Source organism: Rhineura floridana, chromosome 6, assembly GCF_030035675.1.
Source record: "Rhineura floridana isolate rRhiFlo1 chromosome 6, rRhiFlo1.hap2, whole genome shotgun sequence".
Lineage (NCBI taxonomy): Eukaryota > Metazoa > Chordata > Lepidosauria > Squamata > Rhineuridae > Rhineura > Rhineura floridana.
Genome location: NC_084485.1, coordinates 44146361 through 44167343, shown reverse-complemented (window position 1 = coordinate 44167343; position 20983 = coordinate 44146361). Strand labels below are relative to the sequence as shown.

At 40.8% G+C, this 20983-nt stretch overlaps 1 protein-coding gene across 7 annotated transcripts in view; it reads right to left on the bottom strand.

Moving 5' to 3' along the window:
- Positions 1–414: 414 nt before the first annotated feature.
- NCOA6 (nuclear receptor coactivator 6) overlaps positions 415–20983 on the bottom strand; it is a 74522-nt gene continuing 53953 nt past the window's right edge. For all 7 annotated transcript variants that reach the window (XM_061631610.1, XM_061631611.1, XM_061631616.1 and 4 more), the window contains 5 exons: positions 17413–20370; positions 5744–5797; positions 4899–4938; positions 2911–3059; positions 415–1041 (listed from right to left, as the gene is read on the bottom strand). In XM_061631610.1, coding sequence (XP_061487594.1) covers positions 995–1041; positions 2911–3059; positions 4899–4938; positions 5744–5797; positions 17413–20370 — 3248 coding nt within the window. In that variant the 3' untranslated portion in view covers positions 415–994. The remainder of the gene's footprint in view (positions 1042–2910; positions 3060–4898; positions 4939–5743; positions 5798–17412; positions 20371–20983) is intronic.

Here is a 20983-nt window from a genome sequence, read left to right as displayed (position 1 = left end):
AGGGCGTCACAGGCACCATATTGGCTACTTATGCTTCAAAGGTTTCTAGAAGGAAGGGATTCCTGAGAAGCAACTCCCACTCCCTTCCCTGGGCAAAACATAGGACATAGCTCAGCTAGTCTTCCCAAGACTCAACCACCAATAGAAAGTGGTTAGTTACAGTATTACTCTGAAAAGGAAAAACTTCAGACCTGTATTTTGGTTCCATAGTGCCACAAGACTGACTGAAAATGAATGTATGGGGGGAAAGAAAGGAGAAATGTAGACATTGAAGGATGAGAGATGTGAATAGATCTGGTGGAGGGTAGCAAGAAGTCCGGCTGCTTCACCCCTTTTTAAAAACATGTCATTTTGGCTGCAGGATCAGGAATTTCCCTGATCTCCCCTGTAAAGGAGGCTGATGTTAAATAACATACAAGATAAATTATAGGCCGACAACATTTATTTGGAGCACTAGGTAATCCACATTTCACAAACCCTTCCATTTTGTTTCACTGGTCCTTTTCTACAACAAATACATCAAGTCTACTATATAATAAAACTATTTACATTTCCAAGTTTGGGCCATATATAACCCTTTTAACTGCTATTCACATACAGTACTTGACCAACGGCACAATACATTATTTTGATGTCTAAAAAAAGACAACCCTGTACTCTAGTTTCTCCTATGAAAAGTGAAAACGTAGAAATAAATTTACAATTATCTCCTCAGATTTTTTACAACACGCTAAATCTAGTGTGCTCTGTGTAGACTTTATAAAATCAAAGAATTTAACAAATGACCTGATTCCCACCCCCCCCAATCATTTAATCTTCAGAAAAAAGAAACTTTGCATTTACTGGAACAGGATAATAAAATGAATTACTGTACAGAATTTTGGGGGGGTGTTATTTAGTTTTTTTGTTTTTATATATAGTAAGAAATCACAGCTCAGAATTGCTATTGGTAAAAATTCACACGTTTACAAGCCTTGCATATCCACTCAGTACTTCATTTGGATTTTCTTCTTTTTGACTGCATAGCACTGGCATTTGTTTCTGTGGGGGAAATGAAGTTTGGAAAAATTATTTATGAACTTGAAGTAATTAATAAAACAAATAAAAAATAAGCTGGAGAGATAGGAGTGAATCATGCTGCTGTATTAATCATACTAATATTTTCTGTTTCAAGGTTTGTCCAAATAGTCCACCAAGTTCTCAGAAAATGGTCTTATAATGCTAAGTTCATTGATGTAGGTATGCATTGGGAACCTGCAATTTCACATACTATGCTGTCAGTTACAGTCTGATGAAAAAGCACAGCACATCAGCATCTAATTGTGCAATGCGTAAGTCATCAATGAATCCTAAATCCTAAGTAATTAACACAGCAATCCAATGTTTACTCAGATGTAGGTCAAATTCCTGCTAAGTTCTCACGTAACGCTAAGCCAAGCTGTGGCTTAACGAGAACAAGCAAGCATATGGGTACCCCAGAGTAACGACTGTGGCTGCATCACTCCTCCCCTGACTCTGCTGCTGGCCCCCTTACCCAGAGCTAAGTGATGTGTGAACCTGGACTTGTAGTTTGTCTTGCTCCAAACAAACCACAAGCTGAAACCAAGGTTTGCTCTTGGTTTACCACTCATGATTTGTTTGTTTTTATTAATTTATGAATTACCTTTCATATGTATCTCAAGTTTATTGGAAGCAAGACGAACTACAGGCCTGGATTCACACATTAATGCTGAGCCAAACCATGGTAGCACAGCAGCAGCAGGGCTGTAGGGGCAGCAATTTTTGCTCTGGGTACTAATATGCTTTCTTGATCTCACTAAGCAACAGTTTAGCTTAGCATTATGTGCGAATGAGGCCATTGTGTTTAATAGGCTTACGCCCAATTAAGTGTGCATGGGATTGCATCCTAAATAAAGAGTTCTCTATTTTCTTAAATGACATAGCTGTATCAGCACTTTGGTGCTCTCTTGGCCCATCATTTATTTATTTACATTAAAATATGTAAGTACTACACTTTACATTTTCCCGTAGGAATGAATAAAAGGTAAAGGTGTTCCCGCACTTGTAGTGCGAGTCGTTTCCGACTCTTTGGGTGACATCTTGCGACGTTTACTAGGCAGACCATATATATGGGGTGGGATTGCCAGTTCCGTCCCCGGCCATAGGAATGAACAGCATCTAGTAATTTAAAATCACAGAAAGAAAAGGAATGAGGGCTACATCTATTTTCTGGTGCCCTCGCTGTCTGTGGGGAGGGGTTGATTGCAATCTGTCACATGCAACTCCATGAGAGCCTGTGTGAATTGAGCCTGCTCAACTGCACAGCCTTACCCTGAATTTTGTTTCTTGATCTCACCCCAACCTGGTGCCCTCCAGGTGTTATTGGACTCCAACTCCCATCAGGCTCAGCCAGCAGGGCAATGGTTAGAGATGATGGTTAGAGTTGTAATCTAACAACATCTGGGGGGCATCATGTTGGGGAAGGCTACACCAGAGCATGATGCAACACCAGATTTGGCTTTTATATATGCAGATTATTGTTGGCAAACTTGTGAAGTAGAAGTAAATCCATTCATTCTGCAAAACCAATTTTGCAGATAGAGAGGCAAGGTTTTGTTTTCTGACTTCCATATTTTAGGGTGAAAAACACTTTTAATCCTTTAAGAATTATCCATTAAATATTTTAAATGATTTTTCCAGCTATTTGCTTTGTTAACAGGTACCACATATAATATTGTAGGAGAGCTTAAAGATGGAGAAGGGAAAAGTAAAAACAATGAAACATCTTTATCTCTCTTTGTTCCTAATTCTATGATTTAAACATCACATTAAATTAACTCTAGGCAAAAGTGAACATATAAGGTGAAACAACCATTTTGCTGCAAAGATTGCCTCTACTACACATCTTACCTTTTGCAGTGCTGGATGCTGATGCTGGTCTAGAGGACCTCTTGCGCTGGCCATTCTCTATGGTCTCCTGCAGTGCTGCAGAGTCCTCTGTTCTTGAATTTCTTCTGCTTGGAGTTTTAGCCTTTTCACAACTCTCCTTTGGCTCATTTCTGATAAAAGACAAGAGCTGTGTAACTTACATACAATTCGCGCTGCAAGAAAAATAGGATGATATCTGCAGCCATGGAGCATGAGCACTAAAATTTTCTGACTTGTAAGCTTCTAGAAATATTAGTAGGTGACAACGTAAGTAAACAAGAATATATATCATGCTGGGAGGAAAGGTGGGGTATAAATCAAATAAATAAATAAACAAACATACAAATAAATAAATAAATCTTCTGTTAATTAAGAACGTAGGGCCAGACTTTTGAACATCTGGGTCATAGGATAGGTGACCAGAACACTTCATTCCCTTTATACTGAACAGCTGTCAAGTACCATTATTTTGAACAAAGTACTCCTGCTACAGCAAAGCCAGGCAAGATGTATCTGTCATGAACCGCTGCCACCAGTTCAGTCCCAGGACTCAATTCCCAAACCCAGGACAATTGATCCTGGCAAGGCACAACCCATGCCTCTCTTACAAGGGCTGAGTAAACCAATACTAACCATGCAAGTTAGGTAGACTGCCACCACCCCTTAATCCTGATCACCCACTCTGGGCCAAAGGGAAACTCAAAGTGCCACAAAAAGACCTGCCAAGGATTCCAAAGACAGGAGCCAAAGGTACACTCCTTGTCCTGGAGTCTTAGGCAAAATATCCAAATACATGGTAGTCTGTGGCTAATTGGCCAAGGTGCTGGATTTAGAGCCAAATGTCCCCTCCAATGAACACACACTGGTAAATAAGAAGTCACATTATTAAATAAAATATAAGTGCACAAGTATAACAGCAAAATAGTTCCTTAAAACCCACATCCTGAGGGCTAGGTAAAATACAGAGAGTTACAGTCACAGACAAAAATAACAAAACTGTCTAGCCTAGTCTATACTTACAATAGAGGTAAACAGCAAAATAACTTCATGGTTCCACATTTCCCCAGGGATGCATAGCCTGGATAGCAGATGGAACATGGAATCTCAACATCAGGAACATTGAGGAGCAAAGACCCATAGTCTGGATACGATTCTTATGGGAAAATGCCCAGCAACAGCCAGGAATTAATTAGCCAATCAGGGGGCTTTCTGATGATGAAACCTTCTGGAACTTTCATGCCTAACAGTCACACAACTCACCAACCTTCCCAGGCCAATTGGCCTTGAAGTACCAGTCTCAACTGATAAGCAAGTGTTCTTGCTTGCCGCTTCATTAAATAGCTTCAGTTGTGAGAACTGCAATCTTATGGTCTCTCAGAGGTCCCATTTCAGGCAAGATGTTTCCCCCCACAATTCCTTGCCTCAGAACCATTTTAGTTTTTAACCTTTTAACCAGGCATTCTTGACAGTATCTTTGCTCTTTTGAGAGGAAAGCATATACAAAAGGGGGAAGGTTCAGCCCTTGTTTCCAGATGTTTAGGTCCAGTCCAGGGGAGGGCTTTCTAGTTTACCACATTTGATTGAGAGGTATAATTATGAGCATTAAGCTATCTAACACACTGGGTTATATCCAATCAAGTTTTACTCAGAGTAGACCTAAGAATGGATACAATCCACAGTTTTTACACTAGTGTACCCTGAGGAGAAGCATTCTTGCTTTTATATGAGCCCTAACCTACGACAATAATTGAAATAACTGCAGGATACAAAATTAGGTTCACATGCAAGTGTTTGCAGGAATCAGCCATTAATTAGCATTCTTCCTCTGTTCTAGGTACTACAAGACATGACCAAGGAGAGAGAAATTACATAACAAGAGATCACCAGAGTTGTGCAATGCACACATTACCACACAAATCTACACAAAAGATTACTTATTCTTTACTATCGTGCTATAGCTAATTACTTACGTAATCAGGCCAGCAATAATTGCAGAATTTGTTTCCAGTTCTGAAAGAGAAGTGGGGGGTGGGATCAGTTACTCTAATCTACTGTTGAAGCATTCATAAAAGAAAAAGTCTAAGTCTAAGAAATCTAACTACTACTTGAGAATAAGTGAAAGGTACAATACTAGCATTATTTCACCAACCCCCTTTCCTTACCAAAATAAAGGGCTGTAAACTAAGCCGAGATCAGCTTAAGTGCAGCCCTGCCAACTTTTAGACAAAATTTAGCAAGCCTACTTTTAAAGAAAAAGACACGTTTTCAGGATGTAAAAAATCCAGATGTTCTGCACTTTAATGTTATATTTAGCTTTGAATTTTCATTATGTGCACTCCAGAACTGTGATACTCTTATTGCTGGATGCTGCCAATTTTATTATGGAGCTTGATCACCTGAGAGAGGGTCAGGTGGTATGGCCAAAATTCACATGATTCTCTGCTCTGGAGAACAGGATGCCTACCCTCTAAAACATCAGACACAGTTAACTTACATAAAGCTCGTCTTTACACTGTGATAAACAGCTTCTAATTTCATCCCAATATCCCCTAACTTTATTCCTCATTTTAAAATAACCCCAAAACTAACAAATGCCAACTATCACAGTACACTTCCCTTTGCTCTGACTGGAGTCAAGCAATACTGCCCACTTAATGTATTATTTTTGAACTCTTCAGTGTCATACCATGACAATTATGAACTGTCGTTTCTACCGGCATAAATTAAATGCCATTTTGCAGATAACACAAAATACAGGGAAGAGTTTTATGCATGCATATTCCCTTATAAACATTTACACCAAGGGAAAATGTACCTGTTCTTTGAACAGTACTTTCTGGTGTTGCAACTGAAGTCTGGATTGAAGATGCTAAAAAAAGATAGATAAGAAGTTACCAGTGCACTTTTCAGTGTTAAGGGAAATAAAAACAACAATCTACCTATGAATTCATCCATAATTAAGAGCTAATAAGAGATTTTTCCAGTAAAAAACAAAACAGACTGCTCTGTTTCACATTGCAAGATATGGAAGCCCGAAATGTTGAAAACCCTGTGTTAAATAGAAAACGGATTTGAACAGTGTCTCATTGACAGTCCCAAGTTATGCCATAAACCAGAGAAAATTATTTGAAAGCATTAAAACAAGTTATGAAATAGTAATAATAATAAAAAACCTTTAAGGCCTTCTTAGTATATTGTTAAGTGATAAATAAAACATGGATGGAATGCCAGTTCTAAGTACAGATTACACTTTGATCCATTAAAGATTGTTTTGTTATGAATATTAAAGTTAACAAATGAATTAGCTTTTAGCAAGTATCCTCTTCCTATTCTTTAATATAAGGAGAAGAAAGGAGATTGAAACTAGTGAGCAAAACAAAACACCTATGCTAAATTCCCCATCGAGAGCCAGTGTGGTGTAGTGGTTAAGGTGCTGGACTACAACCTGGGAGACCAGGGTTTGAATCCCTACAAAGCCATGAAGCTTACTGGGTGACCTTGGGCCAGTCACTGCCTCTCAGCCTCAGAGAAAGGCAATGGTAAACACCCTCTGAATATCGCTTACCATGAAAACCCTATTCATAGGGTCACTATAAGTCGGAATTGACTTGAAGGCAGTCCATTTCCATTTTTCCAAATTCCCCATCAATAGCCTTAGGCATTTTATTTTTCTGGTGAATTAATCTTTTATAGTAACATCAAAAAAACAAGCCATTTCACAAAAATAAAAAAAATCTGGTATTAAATTAACACCAGCTATTATTTGGGAAACCATACTAAATTCATTACCAAATCAATCTACATATAGTATTCACTACTACACCATCCACTATGAAAATGATTTCATAAGGTTCGGTTATAATCAATTACATATCCATAGCTTAAGTCTACAACAGAAACTAAATTATATGAGCCTTAACAAAACAGTCCAGATTAATACTAATTAATAAGATCCCATACCCATTAAGTAAGACTTTTGGAACAGAAGAAAGCAATTTAAATCTCTTTTTAAGTGTTTGAATATAATTTCCTCCATTTATTCTGATCCTATCGCTGAATATGCATTAAATTTAAGGGCATCAGAACATACATGCCAAGATCTAAAGAACTGCATACCTAGTTCTGTGTGCCCAAGAGTAGGATCTGCTTTGAAAAGCCAAAGAGCTCACTAGCTCCATGCAAGCAACTAGGCTTTCATAAGGTAGCCCTTCGGATCCCAGCAGCTGTTTGGGATTCAACAGTTCTGCTGTTCCGCTGCTTTGTTTTTCGTTGTGTAGTGCTCTAGGTTTTAGATGTTTTAATGTTGTTCACCACCCTGTTCCTTCAGGAGAAAAGATAGTAAGGGGCCAAATCCAACTCAGAGAAGGCTGGCGGGAGCAGAGCTGGTGGAAGAGACCGCCACATCCAACCACCATTCAGGAGCTGCTGGGAGGGAAGGACATTAGCTGCATAGGCAGGGCACAGTGGAAGGAAACGAAATGCATGTTTCCTTCTGCCACCCCTCTTCCTGGCGTAGTAGCTGCCAGGACAAAGGGCTGGACAGAGCCGAATGGGCTCAGGATGCAGCGTAAGTTCCCCTCCCCTCAGTTCCACTCCGATATACCCCTGAAACACCCCTTTTTCAGGACTTCTGTTGGTGCCACTTGCACCTATCTCAGCTGAGCCAGCTGGCCCCCAGCTACACCCAGGTGGCAGCGGAGTTCCTCAGCTGCACTGTGGCTGTGCTGCAACTGCACCGGGGGGGAGATGACTTCTGTTAACAGAGCCCATTGGCACCAACACCCATCATCCTCCACAGATATGCTGCATCCTGCAGCTCCTCTGCCCGCCATATTTACTAGGAGGATTGCACCTTAAATAAATAAAGATAAAAACTATTTTTTCTTAAGAGTAGGATAATATCTATTTATGTTTTTTAAAAAACCTGACAATGCCAAAGGAAATATTCTAGGAATAAAGGTAACTTTCAATATACTTATACGGAGAAAAATTTCAAAAGCCCTAAAAATGCAGGATGTAATATGGCTTTGTACAATACAGGCAAGATATGTACACTAAAATATATTTGTCTGGTGGAAAACACTGTATTCTACAGATTTATACTCCACCATTCTTATTGAAAGATAAACCATGGCCGCTAGCAATTCACATATTACAGTAATATAACTTTTTCAAAAATGCAAGAAAATTCAGACCAACGTGAGTTAGTAATAGAAGTGTTGTTGCTGGTTTTTTTAAGTAATTGTTTTCCTTTTCCCATATTAATTTCTTTCAATGAATATTCAAGAACTACTGGTAAATAAGAGTTTGTGAAGAAAAATATTTTGTCTCTTTTATGAAGGATGTTCATCCTCTTAATCTCTCTGAAGTTTTCATATTAATCCATACTGATAATGTTTGGAAGAAAACTACATTTTGCTTTCCCCCCTAGAAAATAAAAACAGAAATATATGCAATACTAAACTTCCTATCACATCAAAAGCCAGCTTATCATGAAACAGATAATGTAAAACCTAACATAAAATTATGTTTGGTTTATTTACAAAGTTTATTTTATTTTATTAAATTTATTGCCTCCCCTTCACCATTAGGTCCCAGGGCAGGTGCGTGCATGCATGCTTATATAAAGCAAGGGTGAAAAGGCATAACAAGTGTAGAAGTAAGTACAAAAGCAAACAGTCATTTCAAATACTGCATTTTTATCTTAAAATTCTCACAATTGGGAGCAATAAACAGGAGCTGAAGGCAGAAACCATCAACATAGTACTAAACAAGAGAACAGTTTTATTATCTGGATTTAGAAAGAGGTAGTCTGGAAACAGAACCATGCGGGCCTTGACATGTTAGTCAACCAGCAGCCCACTCTCCTCATCTGAGGGGAGTGTTTGAACCCAGTCAGTGATATGGTATTGAAGTGTGCTGTTCTGGAGGGCGTGGGGATTAAGAAGTAGCACCATGAATGCCCAAGCTTTTAGGTACACCTAAAGTAGCTATTTGTTCATAGGGTTTTCGTGGTAAGAGGTATTCAGAGGTGGTTTACCATTGCCTTCCTCTGAGTTTGGATGCATCTTAGTTTGGTGTTTTAGCTTTTACCATTCCACCTTGGGTGCCCCTGCTAGGAGTCTAGCCTCTTGGTCTAGACTTCTGACGGCATTGCTCTCAGCTTCTTCAACACTCTCAAACCCCCTCACCATGTTACGATGTGCATCCTAAAGGGGGTATGAACACGAGATAGTGCTGGAAGATGAGACCCCCAGGTCAGAAGGCACTCACCAAGCTACTGGGGAAGAACACAGGACAAGTACGAGTAGCGCTGTGACTAATGACGCAGCTGGGTCAAAGCCGAAAGGAAGCCCAGAGGCTGATGCGCACAAATGCAAAAGGAGAGTCCAGAGTTGTATGACGCACACAATAGGAACATGGAATGCGAGAAGCATGAACCAGAGAAAGTTAGAAATTGTCAAGTAAGAAATGGAATGCATCAACATTACAATAGTTGGCATGAATTAAAATGGACGGGAATGGGACATTTTCAGTCAGGCAACTACAAAATATTTAATGCAGGAACTGAGAAATTAAGAAGAAACAGGGTTGCTTTAATAGTGAGAAGTGATGTAGCAAAAGCAATTAGGAGCTACAATGCAAGGTCTGAGCAAGTGATATCAATGAGATTAAATGGTAACCCTATAAGCATAACCATCATCCAAGTCTATGCTCCAACAGAAAACGCAGAAGAAGAGGAATTGGAGAGATCTTATGCAGAAGTACAGGAAGAAATTGATCACACACCAAAACAAGATGTGCTGATAATCACGGGAGACTGGAATGCGAAAGTAGGGAAGAGAGAACTAGGAATTGTGCGGAAATGGGACTTAGGAGACAGAAATAAAGCAGGTGAAAGACATATTGAATTCTGTGAAGCCAATAATTTCTTTCTTGCGAACACATTTTTTGAGAACCAAAAAGACGACTGTACACGTAGACATCACCAAATGGTCAATATAGGAATCAAATTGATTATATAATTGGTAGCAGAAGGTGGAGAACTTCCATACTTCCTGCGAAAACAAGACCAGGTGAAAGCTGCTCTTAAAATACTTGGAAAAAACAAATCTCCAAGAACAGATGGCATACCAATAAAGTTACTACAAGCTACTGAGACTGAATCTGTCCAAATTCCGACAAAAATCTGTCAAGAAATATGGAAAACTAAACAATGGCCCACAGACTGGAAGTGTTCAATATATATCCCAATTCCAAAGAAAGGGGATCCCAGGGAATGCAGTAATTATCGAACTATTGCCTTAATATCATATGCAAGTAAAGTAATGCTGAAGATTCTACAACGAAGGCTCTTACCAAGTATGGAATGAGAAATGCCAGACGTCCAAGCTGGATTTAGAAAGGGAAGAGGCACCAGAGATCATATTGCAAACATACATTTGATAATGGAATGGAGCAAGGAATTTCAGAAGAAAATCACCCTGTGCTTTATAGATTACAGCAAAGCCCTTGACTGTGTAGATTAATAAAAACTAGGGAATGCTTTAAAAGAAATGGGGGTGCCACAGCATCTGATTGTCCTGATGCACAACCTATACTCTGCACAAGAGGCTAGAGTAAGGACAGAATATGGAGAAACTGATTGGTTCCAAATAGGAAAGGGTGTGAGACGGGTGTATTTTATCACCCTGTTTGTTTAATCTGTACGCAGAACATATCATGTGGAAAGCAGGATTGGACCAAGATGAAGGAGGTGTGAAAATTGGAGGGAGAAATATCAATAATTTAAGATATGCAGATGACATCATACTACTAGCAGAAACCAGTAATGATTTGAAACGAATGCTGATGAAAGTGAAAGAGGAAAGCACAAAAGCAGGACTACAGCTGAACGTCAAAAAGACTAAAGTAATGACAACAGAAGATTTATATAACTTTAAAGTTGACAATGAAGACATTGAACTTGGCAAAGATTATCAATACCTCGGCACAGTCCCAAAATGGAGACAATAGTCAAGAAATCAGAAGAAGGCTAGGACTGGGGAGGGCAGGTATGAGAGAACTAGAAAAGATCCTCAAATGCAAAAATGGGTCACTGAACACTAAAGTCAGGATCATTCAGACCATGGTATTCCCAATCTCTATGTATGGATGTGAAAGTTGGACAGTGAAAAAAGCAGATAAGAGAAAAATCAACTCAGTTGAAATGTGGTGTTGGAGGAGAGCTTTGCACATACCATGGACGGCAAAAAAGACAAATAATTGGGTGTTAGAACAAATTAAACCAGAACTGTCACTAGAAGCTAAAATGATGAAACTGAGGTTATCATACTTTGGACACATAATGAGAAGACCTGATTCACTAGAAAAGACAATAATGCTGGGAAAAACAGCAGGGAGTAGAAAAAGAGGAAGGCCGAACAAGAGATGGATTGATTCCATAAAGGAAGCCACACACCTGAACTTACAAGATCTGAACAGGGTGGTTTATGACAAATAGTCTAAACAAATAAATAAATTTGCTTCCAAATGTAGACACAGGAGCTTGCAGCCTGATCCTTGGCAAGTGTGGATAAAATAGTCATATCTCGTTCTATCCCAGCAAACATAAGAACTGAAAACACGAATATTACTAATTTATTTCTGTAGTTAGAATCAGTGGTCTGATTCAGACAACACTAAACTATGGTTGAACATTATAGAAATAAGCTTGCATGAGCCTTGGGCTTTCTAGCTCCCTCCTCTTCTGCTTTAGAATCACAATTCCTTGTGACATCTGAACTCAGGGAGTGATGGTTTGTTCTAACTATGGTTGGTTTAGGGTAACAAACCAGAATATTTAACTATGGCTTGTTCCTGGTTTGTTTTAACTAACCATAGTTAGAACAAACCATCACTCTTCACGTTTGGATGTCACAAGGAACTATAGATAAAAGTGAAAACGGAATCTTTCAATCTCCTAGAGAAAAGGGAGAAGCACTAAGGCCATAGGTCATGCATACTTCTTTCCAGAAAATTAAACCATGGTTTATGGGCATGTCTGATCTGATCCAGTGTCTGAAAGATCCACAATTTTTAATACTGTACATTTTGAGCTTCATGGACTTCAGAAAATGGAACATTTGCACTAATAGAAACAAGTGCTTTCCCAACATCATTTTAACAATGTCACTAGCTTAATTATACAGCCATGAGAGTGGCTGTACACTATAGTCAGCATGGATTTTTCTCATTCTGCAATGTTAAATTGAAAATACGCCCCCATGCCATTCTCATGCTTCCTATAAGCTCATTTCAAAACAAAACCTTACAAAAAATAGTCCTGAACTCAGAAACGCTTGGTTAATAACCCTGTAAATTTTCATGGTGATACACAAAACAGTCAGAGAGAATCGAGAGTTCAAAATGTAAAAACAGAGAGAAAAAACAGACCCCTGTTGGACATTTTTCTTTCAGAATTCTCATAATTTGTTGAAATTAATTAAAAATGAATTGTGTTCACAGAGTACCTGTAATCCTATTACTGACCTTGCCCCATACTCAGACCACATTCATCTTCTGCAGTTTAAAAGTTAAAAAAAAATGCCTGGATGATTTTAAATTAATTTAAGAAATTTATCATTGAACTCAAGTATAAGCCCAGGCATGCTCAGTAAGAACCAACTGTCAGTGTTCTAAAAGCGAGACTCACATCTGCTGGGCTTGGCTAATCAGGGGGCCACAATCACATCAGACTTTGATTTCACTTGAGACAGTCCTGGCATCCCCCAGAGAATCCTGGGAAGTATAGTTTGTGAAGAGTGAATCATGTCTTCTCATGATGTGTCCAAAGTATGATAACTTCAGTTTCATCATTTTAGCTTCTAGTGACAGTTCTGGTTTAATTTGTTCTGACAACCAATTATTTGACTTTTTCGCAGTCGATGGTATGTGCAAAGCTCTCCTCCAAACACCACATTTCAAATGAGTTGATTTTTCTCTTATCCACTTTTTTCACTGTCCAACTTTCACATCCATACATAGAGATCGGGAATAACATGGTCTGAATGATCCTGACTTTAGTGTTCAGTGATCCATTTTTGCATTTGAGGATCTTTTCTAGTTCTCTCATAGCTGCCCTTCCCAGTCCTAGCCATCTTCTGATTTGACTATTGTCTCCATTTTGGTTAATGACTGTGCTGAGGTATTGATAATCTTTGCCAAGTTCAATGTCCTCATTGTCAACTTTAAAGTTATATAAATCATGACTATCTAAAGGGAAATAAAGGTCTGGTGTGGATATGGCCAGGGCCAGCTTTGGCTACATGTGCCTGCTGTAGAATAAAAAGGTGGGGGAAACCCTGAAAAAGAATGCTACTGTTCACAATGTTTTCCTTTTTGAAAGGGGCTTCCTCTCTGCCCAGTGCCCACCCATCCAATCTCCTCCCCTCCCCCTCCAATTCCTGCCCTCCTTCTCTACTCCATGCTCCTCCCCCAGGTCAGCTTCACCTATCCTAAGCATGATTGCCCAGGAGTAAATCCTACTGAACTAAAAAAGCATGCAAACTGTCAAACCTGCCCTCCCCTTCTCCTCCCTCCTATCCCCTCCCTTTTACCCCTTCCCTCCCCCTTCCTTCACCACTCCCTTCCCCTCCCCTCCCCCATCTCCTTCCAATCCCCTCGTTCCCCCTTCTTCTCCTTCCCCTCTCCCATGGTCAGTTTTACCTATCCTAAGCATGATTGCTCAGGACTTAACCCCACTGAACTCAATAAGCATGCAAATGATCAAACCTGCCCTCATAAGAACATAAGAACATAAGAAGAGCCTGCTGGATCAGGCCAGTGGCCCATCTAGTCCAGCATCCTCTTCTCACAGTGGCCAACCAGGTGCCTGGGGGAAGCCCGCAAGCAGGACCCGAGTGCAAGAACACTCTCCCCTCCTGAGGCTTCCGGCAACTGGTTTTCAGAAGCATGCTGCCTCTGACTAGGGTGGCAGAGCACAGCCATCATGGCTAATAGCCATCAATAGCCCTGTCCTCCATGAATTTGTCTAATCTTCTTTTAAAGCCAGCCAAGCTGGTGGCCATTACTGCGTCTTGTGGGAGCAAATTCCATAGTTTAACTATGCGCTGAGTAAAGAAGTACTTCCTTTTGTCTGTCCTGAATCTTCCAACATTCAGCTTCTTTGAATGTCCCCGAGTTCTAGTATTATGAGAGAGGGAGAAGAACTTTTCTCTAGCCACTTTCTCAATGCCATGCATAATTTTATACACTTCTATCATGTCTCCTCTGACCCGCCTTTCTCTAAACTAAAAAGCCCCAAATGCTGCAACCTTTCCTCGTAAGGGAGTCGCTCCATCCCCTTGATCATTCTGGTTGCCCTCTTCTGAACCTTTTCCAACTCTATAATATCCTTTTTGAGATGAGGCGACCAGAACTGTACACAGTATTCCAAATGCGGCCGCACCATAGATTTATACAACGGCATTATGATATCGGCTGTTTTATTTTCAATACCATTCCTAATTATCGCTAGCATGGAATTTGCCTTTTTCACAGCAGCTGCACACTGGGTCGACATTTTCATCGTGCTGTCCACTACAACCCCGAGGTCTCTCTCCTGGTCGGTCACCGCCACTTCAGACCCCATGAGCGTATATGTGAAATTAAGATTTTTTGCTCCAATATGCATAATTTTACACTTGTTTATATTGAATTGCATTTGCCATTTTTCTGCCCATTCACTCAGTTTGGAGAGGTCTTTTTGGAGCTCTTCACAATCCCTTTTTGTTTTAACAACCCTGAACAATTTAGTGTCATCAGCAAACTTGGCCACTTCACTGCTCACTCCTAATTCTAGGTCATTAATGAACAAGTTGAAAAGTACAGGTCCCAATACCGATCCTTGAGGGACTCCACTTTCTGCAGCCCTTCATTGGGAGAACTGTCCGTTTATTCCTACTCTCTGCTTTCTGCTTCTTAACCAATTTCTTATCCACAAGAGGACCTCTCCTCTTATTCCATGACTGCTAAGCTTCCTCAGAAGCCTTTGGTGAGGTACCTTGTCAAACGCTTTTTGAAAGTCTAAGTACACTATGTCCACTGGATCACCTCTATCTATATGCTTGTTGACACTCTCAAAGAATTCTAATAGGTTACTGAGATAGGACTTTCCCTTGCAGAAGCCATGCTGGCTCTGCTTCAGCAAGGCTTGTTCTTCTATGTGCTTAGTTAATCTAGCTTTAATAATACTTTCTACCAGTTTTCCAGGAACAGAAGTTAAGCTAACTGGCCTGTAATTTCCGGGATCCCCTCTGGATCCCTTTTTGAAGATTGGCGTTACATTTGCCACTTTCCAGTCCTCAGGCACGGAGGAGGACCCAAGGGACAAGTTACATATTTTAGTTAGCAGATCAGCAATTTCACATTTGAGTTCTTTGAGAACTCTCGGGTGGATGCCATCCGGGCCCGGTGATTTGTCAGTTTTTATATTGTCCATTAAGCTTAGAACTTCCTCTCTCGTTACCACTATTTGTCTCAGTTCCTCAGAATCCCTTCCTGCAAATGTTAGTTCAGGTTCAGGGATCTGCCCTATATCTTCCACTGTGAAGACAGATGCAAAGAATTCATTTAGCTTCTCTGCAATCTCCTTATCGTTCTTTAGGACACCTTTGACTCCCTTATCATCCAAGGGTCCAATTGTCTCCCCAGATGGTCTCCTGCTTTGAATGTATTTATAGAATTTTTTGTTGTTGGTTTTTATGTTCTTAGCAATGTGCTCCTCACATTCTTTTTTAGCATCCCTTATTGTCTTCTTGCATTTCTTTTGCCAGAGTTTGTGTTCTTTTTTATTTTCTTCATTTGGACAAGACTTCCATTTTTTGAAGGAAGACTTTTTGCCTCTAAGAGCTTCCTTGACTTTGCTCGTTAACCATGCTGGCATCTTCTTGGCCCTGGCGGTACCTTTTCTGATCTGCGTTATGCACTCCAGTTGAGCTTCTAATATAGTGTTTTTAAACAACTTCCAAGCATTTTCGAGTGATGTGACCCTCTGGACTTTGTTTTTCAGCTTTCTTTTTACCAATCCCCTCATTTTTGTGAAGTTTCCTCTTTTGAAGACAAATGTGGCCGTGTTGGATTTTCTTGGCAATTGGCCATTTACATGTATGTTTAATTTAATAGCACTATGGTCACTGCTCCCAATCGGTTCGACAACACTTACATCTCGCACCAGGTCCCGGTCCCCACTGAGGACTAAGTCCAGGGTTGCCACTTTTTGTGAAGTTTCCTCTTTTGAAGTCAAATGTGACCGTGTGGAATTTTCTTGGCAATTGGCCAGTTACATGTATGTTTAATTTAATAGCACTGTGGTCACTGCTCCCAATTGGTTCAACAACACTTACTCCTCTCCTCCAATCTCCTATCACCTACCTTTTGCCCCTTCCCTCCCCCTTCCTTCACCCCTTCCCCTCCCCCTCCTTCTGCTCCGCTCTCCCCCTTTCCTCCTTCCCTCTACTCTCCCTTCCCCCTCCCCCTCCATCAATTTTACCTAGTCTAGCCATGATTGCACAGGAATAAATCTCTCTGAACTCAAGCATGCGAATGATCAGACCTGCCTTTCCTCTCCTTCCCCTCTCCTCTCACTTCCTCCTCCCTTCTTCCTCTCCTCCCCTCTTGCTTCTTCCTCCTCCCCTGCCCACTCCAGGCTTCCCTCCCCATGGTCAGTTTCACCTAACCTAAGCATGATTGCATGGGAGTAAATCCCACTGAACTCAATAAACATGCAAATGATCAAACCTGCCCTCCTCCTCCCCCTCCTGCCTGCTCCCCTCCCCATCCCCTGTGGTCAGTTTCACCTATCCTAATCATGGTTGCAGGGGAGTAAATCTCACCGAACTCAATAAGCATGGAAATGATCAATCTATTCTCAGCAAACTTGCACAGGATCCCATTTCTTACCTCCTGGATTAAAAAGCAGAAAAATGTGCTCAGAGGCATGTTACCAAACTCTTCCTAGCTACACAGCAAGTGGATTGGACTGTGAAAGACCAATCCAAATTGTCTTTGCGTTTTGACAAATTTGTAGGGCAGTACAATATCTCAGAGAGGTCAGGTCTCCTGCTCCCTTGGTGCATTCACTATAGCTGCCCGATTTCCCTGCTTTTTGGAGTTTGATAGAAATAGGTATGTTATTAAACCGCAAGGTTTTTTGCCTATTAGTGAATTTTTCCAATGCTATTGTACTGCTATCATTACTGACATTACGAGCTTTGAATCTCTGATTAGAGAGGTTTGGGGTAGTGTGATTGAAATACCTTTTTAAAGCAGTGTTTCAATATTGGAAAGAGAAAGTTTCTCCAATTCTAGTGCCTCAGAGCACCCACCCACCCACAAGAGGGCAACTCATGCTCACAGAAGGAGAATATGACATAGTTTGGATGAATTTGGTTCTTGGTGGCAAGGAGGGTGGAACAACAGCCCTAGACACTTAAGAGTACATACCCTTATTCTGTGGCAATTCATGACGGTCTTCTGCTTTCTCATCCTCTGGCCTGAGCAAAACCTGCTCTGCAGGTAAACTACCAGTGTTACCATTAGTACTTGGAATTGTGGATAGGATATCAGATATCACTGGAGTGGTTGCAATTGAAAGTACTTTAGTGGAAGGAGTGCTGCCTGGTAAGCTTAGAGACACAGAGGCAGAAACAGCAGCAGTAGTACTAACACTTAAATGGCTAGTCCCAGAAGTGCTTTGTTTCAAAAGAGTTGGGGGCGTAGATGCCACAGTGTTGTCTTCTAGTTCTACAGCTAACTGCTCTATTTCCAGACTGTTGGGGATTGAAGCATCTTGTCCTTGATCTTCCACTTCTCCCTCTGTGCCGTATTGATCGTCCCCTTTCTCAAGTGAGTCTGTGACTTTCTTGCATGCTTTTGTCAGCAAAAACTGACCAATTCTGTCCACCTTCCCCTTCCCTTTTGTAGATGAAACTGGACTTCGTCTATTGATGGAAGATCCAGGGCTGTGATCACGAGGCGGGGAAACCACAGCTCCAGACTGTGAGGATGCTTCAGCACATGAGTCAGAGATGAAAGTTTGAGAACTTAACTCTTCTGGGTTGAAGTCTTTGACTTGTTGAATGGAAGGATGCGTAGAAGTGCTTGAAGAAGCCATTAATGAGGGAGAAGGAAGCTGAATAGGATTTGCCAGTGAATTAATAACCAATGACCGGCACGTCGGTATACTTGAGATAGAAGTATTAGATGATGTGCAAGGAGGAGCAGGCCCTGATGAGAACTTTATATTCTGGGATAAATGCAAAGGGCCGACAACTGCAACAGACTGTGGTATTAAATTAGAATTAGAAGTCATTGGTGTTGCAGGAATTGTACTTGTCTGAGATCCTTTCATAACCTGAATTATTGAGGATGAATTTATGAAAACTGGAGTAATGAACTGAGGCCGAGCATTGGATTGAACTGCTGTTTGTCCTTCAGAAGCAATAACTTTATTGCCCACATTAGGCATGGTGACAACAGTAGGCATTAATGTAGACTGTAGATGAGAGGGCAATGATGCAGGTGTGTTAGATGATGATGTAATGGGGTTGGAAGTTACAAATACTGTTATCTGATTAGGTGGGAGTGATGAAGAAATAGAAGCAGAGCTAACAGGCCTCTGTATTACTGGAGAAATATTCTGGGAAACACTTGAATTTATGTCACCCAGGTCTTGTTGCACTTGAGTAGAGCAAGCTTCAGTATTTGCAGGTAAACTTATAGAACAAACAGGATCTTTGTTAGCTGAGGGATCTTGTTGGGAAGGAGGAATGGCAGAAATCTTTTTAAATTCATCTGCATAAGTCACTGGTGGAGGCACTTCAAGGCCAGGGAGACCAGGAGGCTTGATGGTAACATTAGGAGCTCCAGAATTGTCAAGAAGTTGACTTAAAGATGTTGGTGCCTCCCGCATAGCTGGAGAGATAATAGTCTTGTTTTCTTCCAGACTGAGAAGCTTGTTGGATTCTACAGGAGGGACCTCTCTCTTCTGTTGCTCTTCATGGACCAGTATTTTAATTTCTTGGCTGGGAACACCTTTTAGCTCAATGTTGCGCTGATCTTTATTTACTGGGACAACCTGCATACTCTGGCATATATTGTCTTGAGAGGCACTAAAACTGTCTTTATTATCCTCAGGAACGCCAGACATAACTGATATGGGGACTGCAGGATTCTGGGCAGTTATCATACCATTATTTTGAAAACTTCCAGGCATAGGTGTTTGCAAAGGTGGACCAACCATCATACTTCTTTGTAAGTCTATGTTCTGTAAGAGTCCTGGATTCTGCTGAGATGTCAAACCTAATTTACTTGCTTTTGAGTTCTGCCTCCCAGGGCTTGGTGTTGTTTTCCTACTGGATCCAGGGCTAGACCTTCTACTGTTACTTGGACTGGCTCGCTTTGCTCCACCAGCATTGTTTTGCTTTCCTGAATTAATAGCCATAGAGTCCAACTTATGTGCCTGGGGTGAGATGAAATTCGATTGGCTATTTATTGTGAGATTTGAGGGTGCTTGCCCAATGGCCTTCAAAGTGGTTGGATTAAGACCCTGCTGATCAAATCCTCTATTAAGATGAGGCCTAGGAGGCAAAGGAATATTAATCTGAGGAGGAAAGAGTCCTGCGATAGAAGCATTGAGCCTCTCCGGAGATAAACTTATTTCTGATGGTTCTGTGCTTGGTGGACGATTATTGGGAGTCTGAGGATAGTACGGTCTTGGACTTGCCCTGTTTGGAGTTTTGGGTCTTGATGTTTGTGATGTGGTAGCAACATTTTGAAAATGATGTGGGTGAGGGCCAGGAAGAGAATTAGACTGCTGTTGAGGGCTTGTACCTTGGGGAGTTGAGATTGGAGAAGGTCCAGGCTTTGGCCCTGCCATCATTAACTGGTTTTGTGAAACTACTAAATGGGATGCTATATTATTTTGAGGCCCTGATGCTAGAGAGATTTCAGACCCATTTCCTTCTGAAACAGAGGCCATTGACGAAACCTCTCCCAGTGGAGAGCTGGTTGGATTCTGTGCATTATCTGTGTAAACCATCTTTCGAGTACTGTTCACCAGAGACTGATTGTTTGGCATTGGGATCCTTTGTTTGTCAGGAGATGGAGGCACTGAACCAGGACCTTGCAGATTAACCATAACCGACATGTTACCCCCCTGCTGCATTGGCATTCTTTGTGTGTCTATGTTCAGAGGGCCCCTAGGCTGATGAACACTTTGGGAAACAGGAAGCCTGACTGATTTTGACTCCTGCTGCATCATGAGCATCATCATCATCTGTTGTTGCTGTGACTGTGTCTGTTGAGGAGTGGGTGGTGGTGGTTGCTGCTGCTGCCCATGTTGCAAAAGCTGAGGAGGCATTTGCTGAAGGGATCTTTGTTCCATTGGCTGAGCTGGGTAACCTACAGACATAAAAACAAATGTTCATTTATCAGAAATGTGCAAGATGTCACAAAAACTGGTATCCTTATTAGACACATAACAGCATTTTCTAATCAGGGATCAGAGGAGGGGGAACAGGGGGACAGCCAATAAGTCACAGGCCCACTAGTTTAATATCTGTTGTACATGCATTGACATATAGGATAACTGTTCAGAAGCAAAGTGTTGTGTGTAAAAATGAACAGTTCTCATAGTTGATAAAAGTAAACACTGGAGCCCCTCAACTATATACACACATGTATTACATACACACACATATACACTGGTGCTATTTATGTTATTTGGAGTCAGGGTTAGCAATGAGATAACCAAGTTTGCAGATTATACCAGAAATATTTAGAGTGGAAAAATCCAAAAAGATTGCAAAGAGCACCAAAAGAATATCTCAACTAGGTAAATGAACAAAAAAAGGCAAATAGGTTCAATGTAAGTATAAAGTCATGCATATTGAGAGGTTTGAATTCAAGTGACCAGAAAACAATGAAAATATCAATTTAGTGGCAGCAGTAAGAGAGGCAAACTGCATGCCAGGAATGATTTAAAAAGAGGTTGAACATAAAATGGCAAGTACTG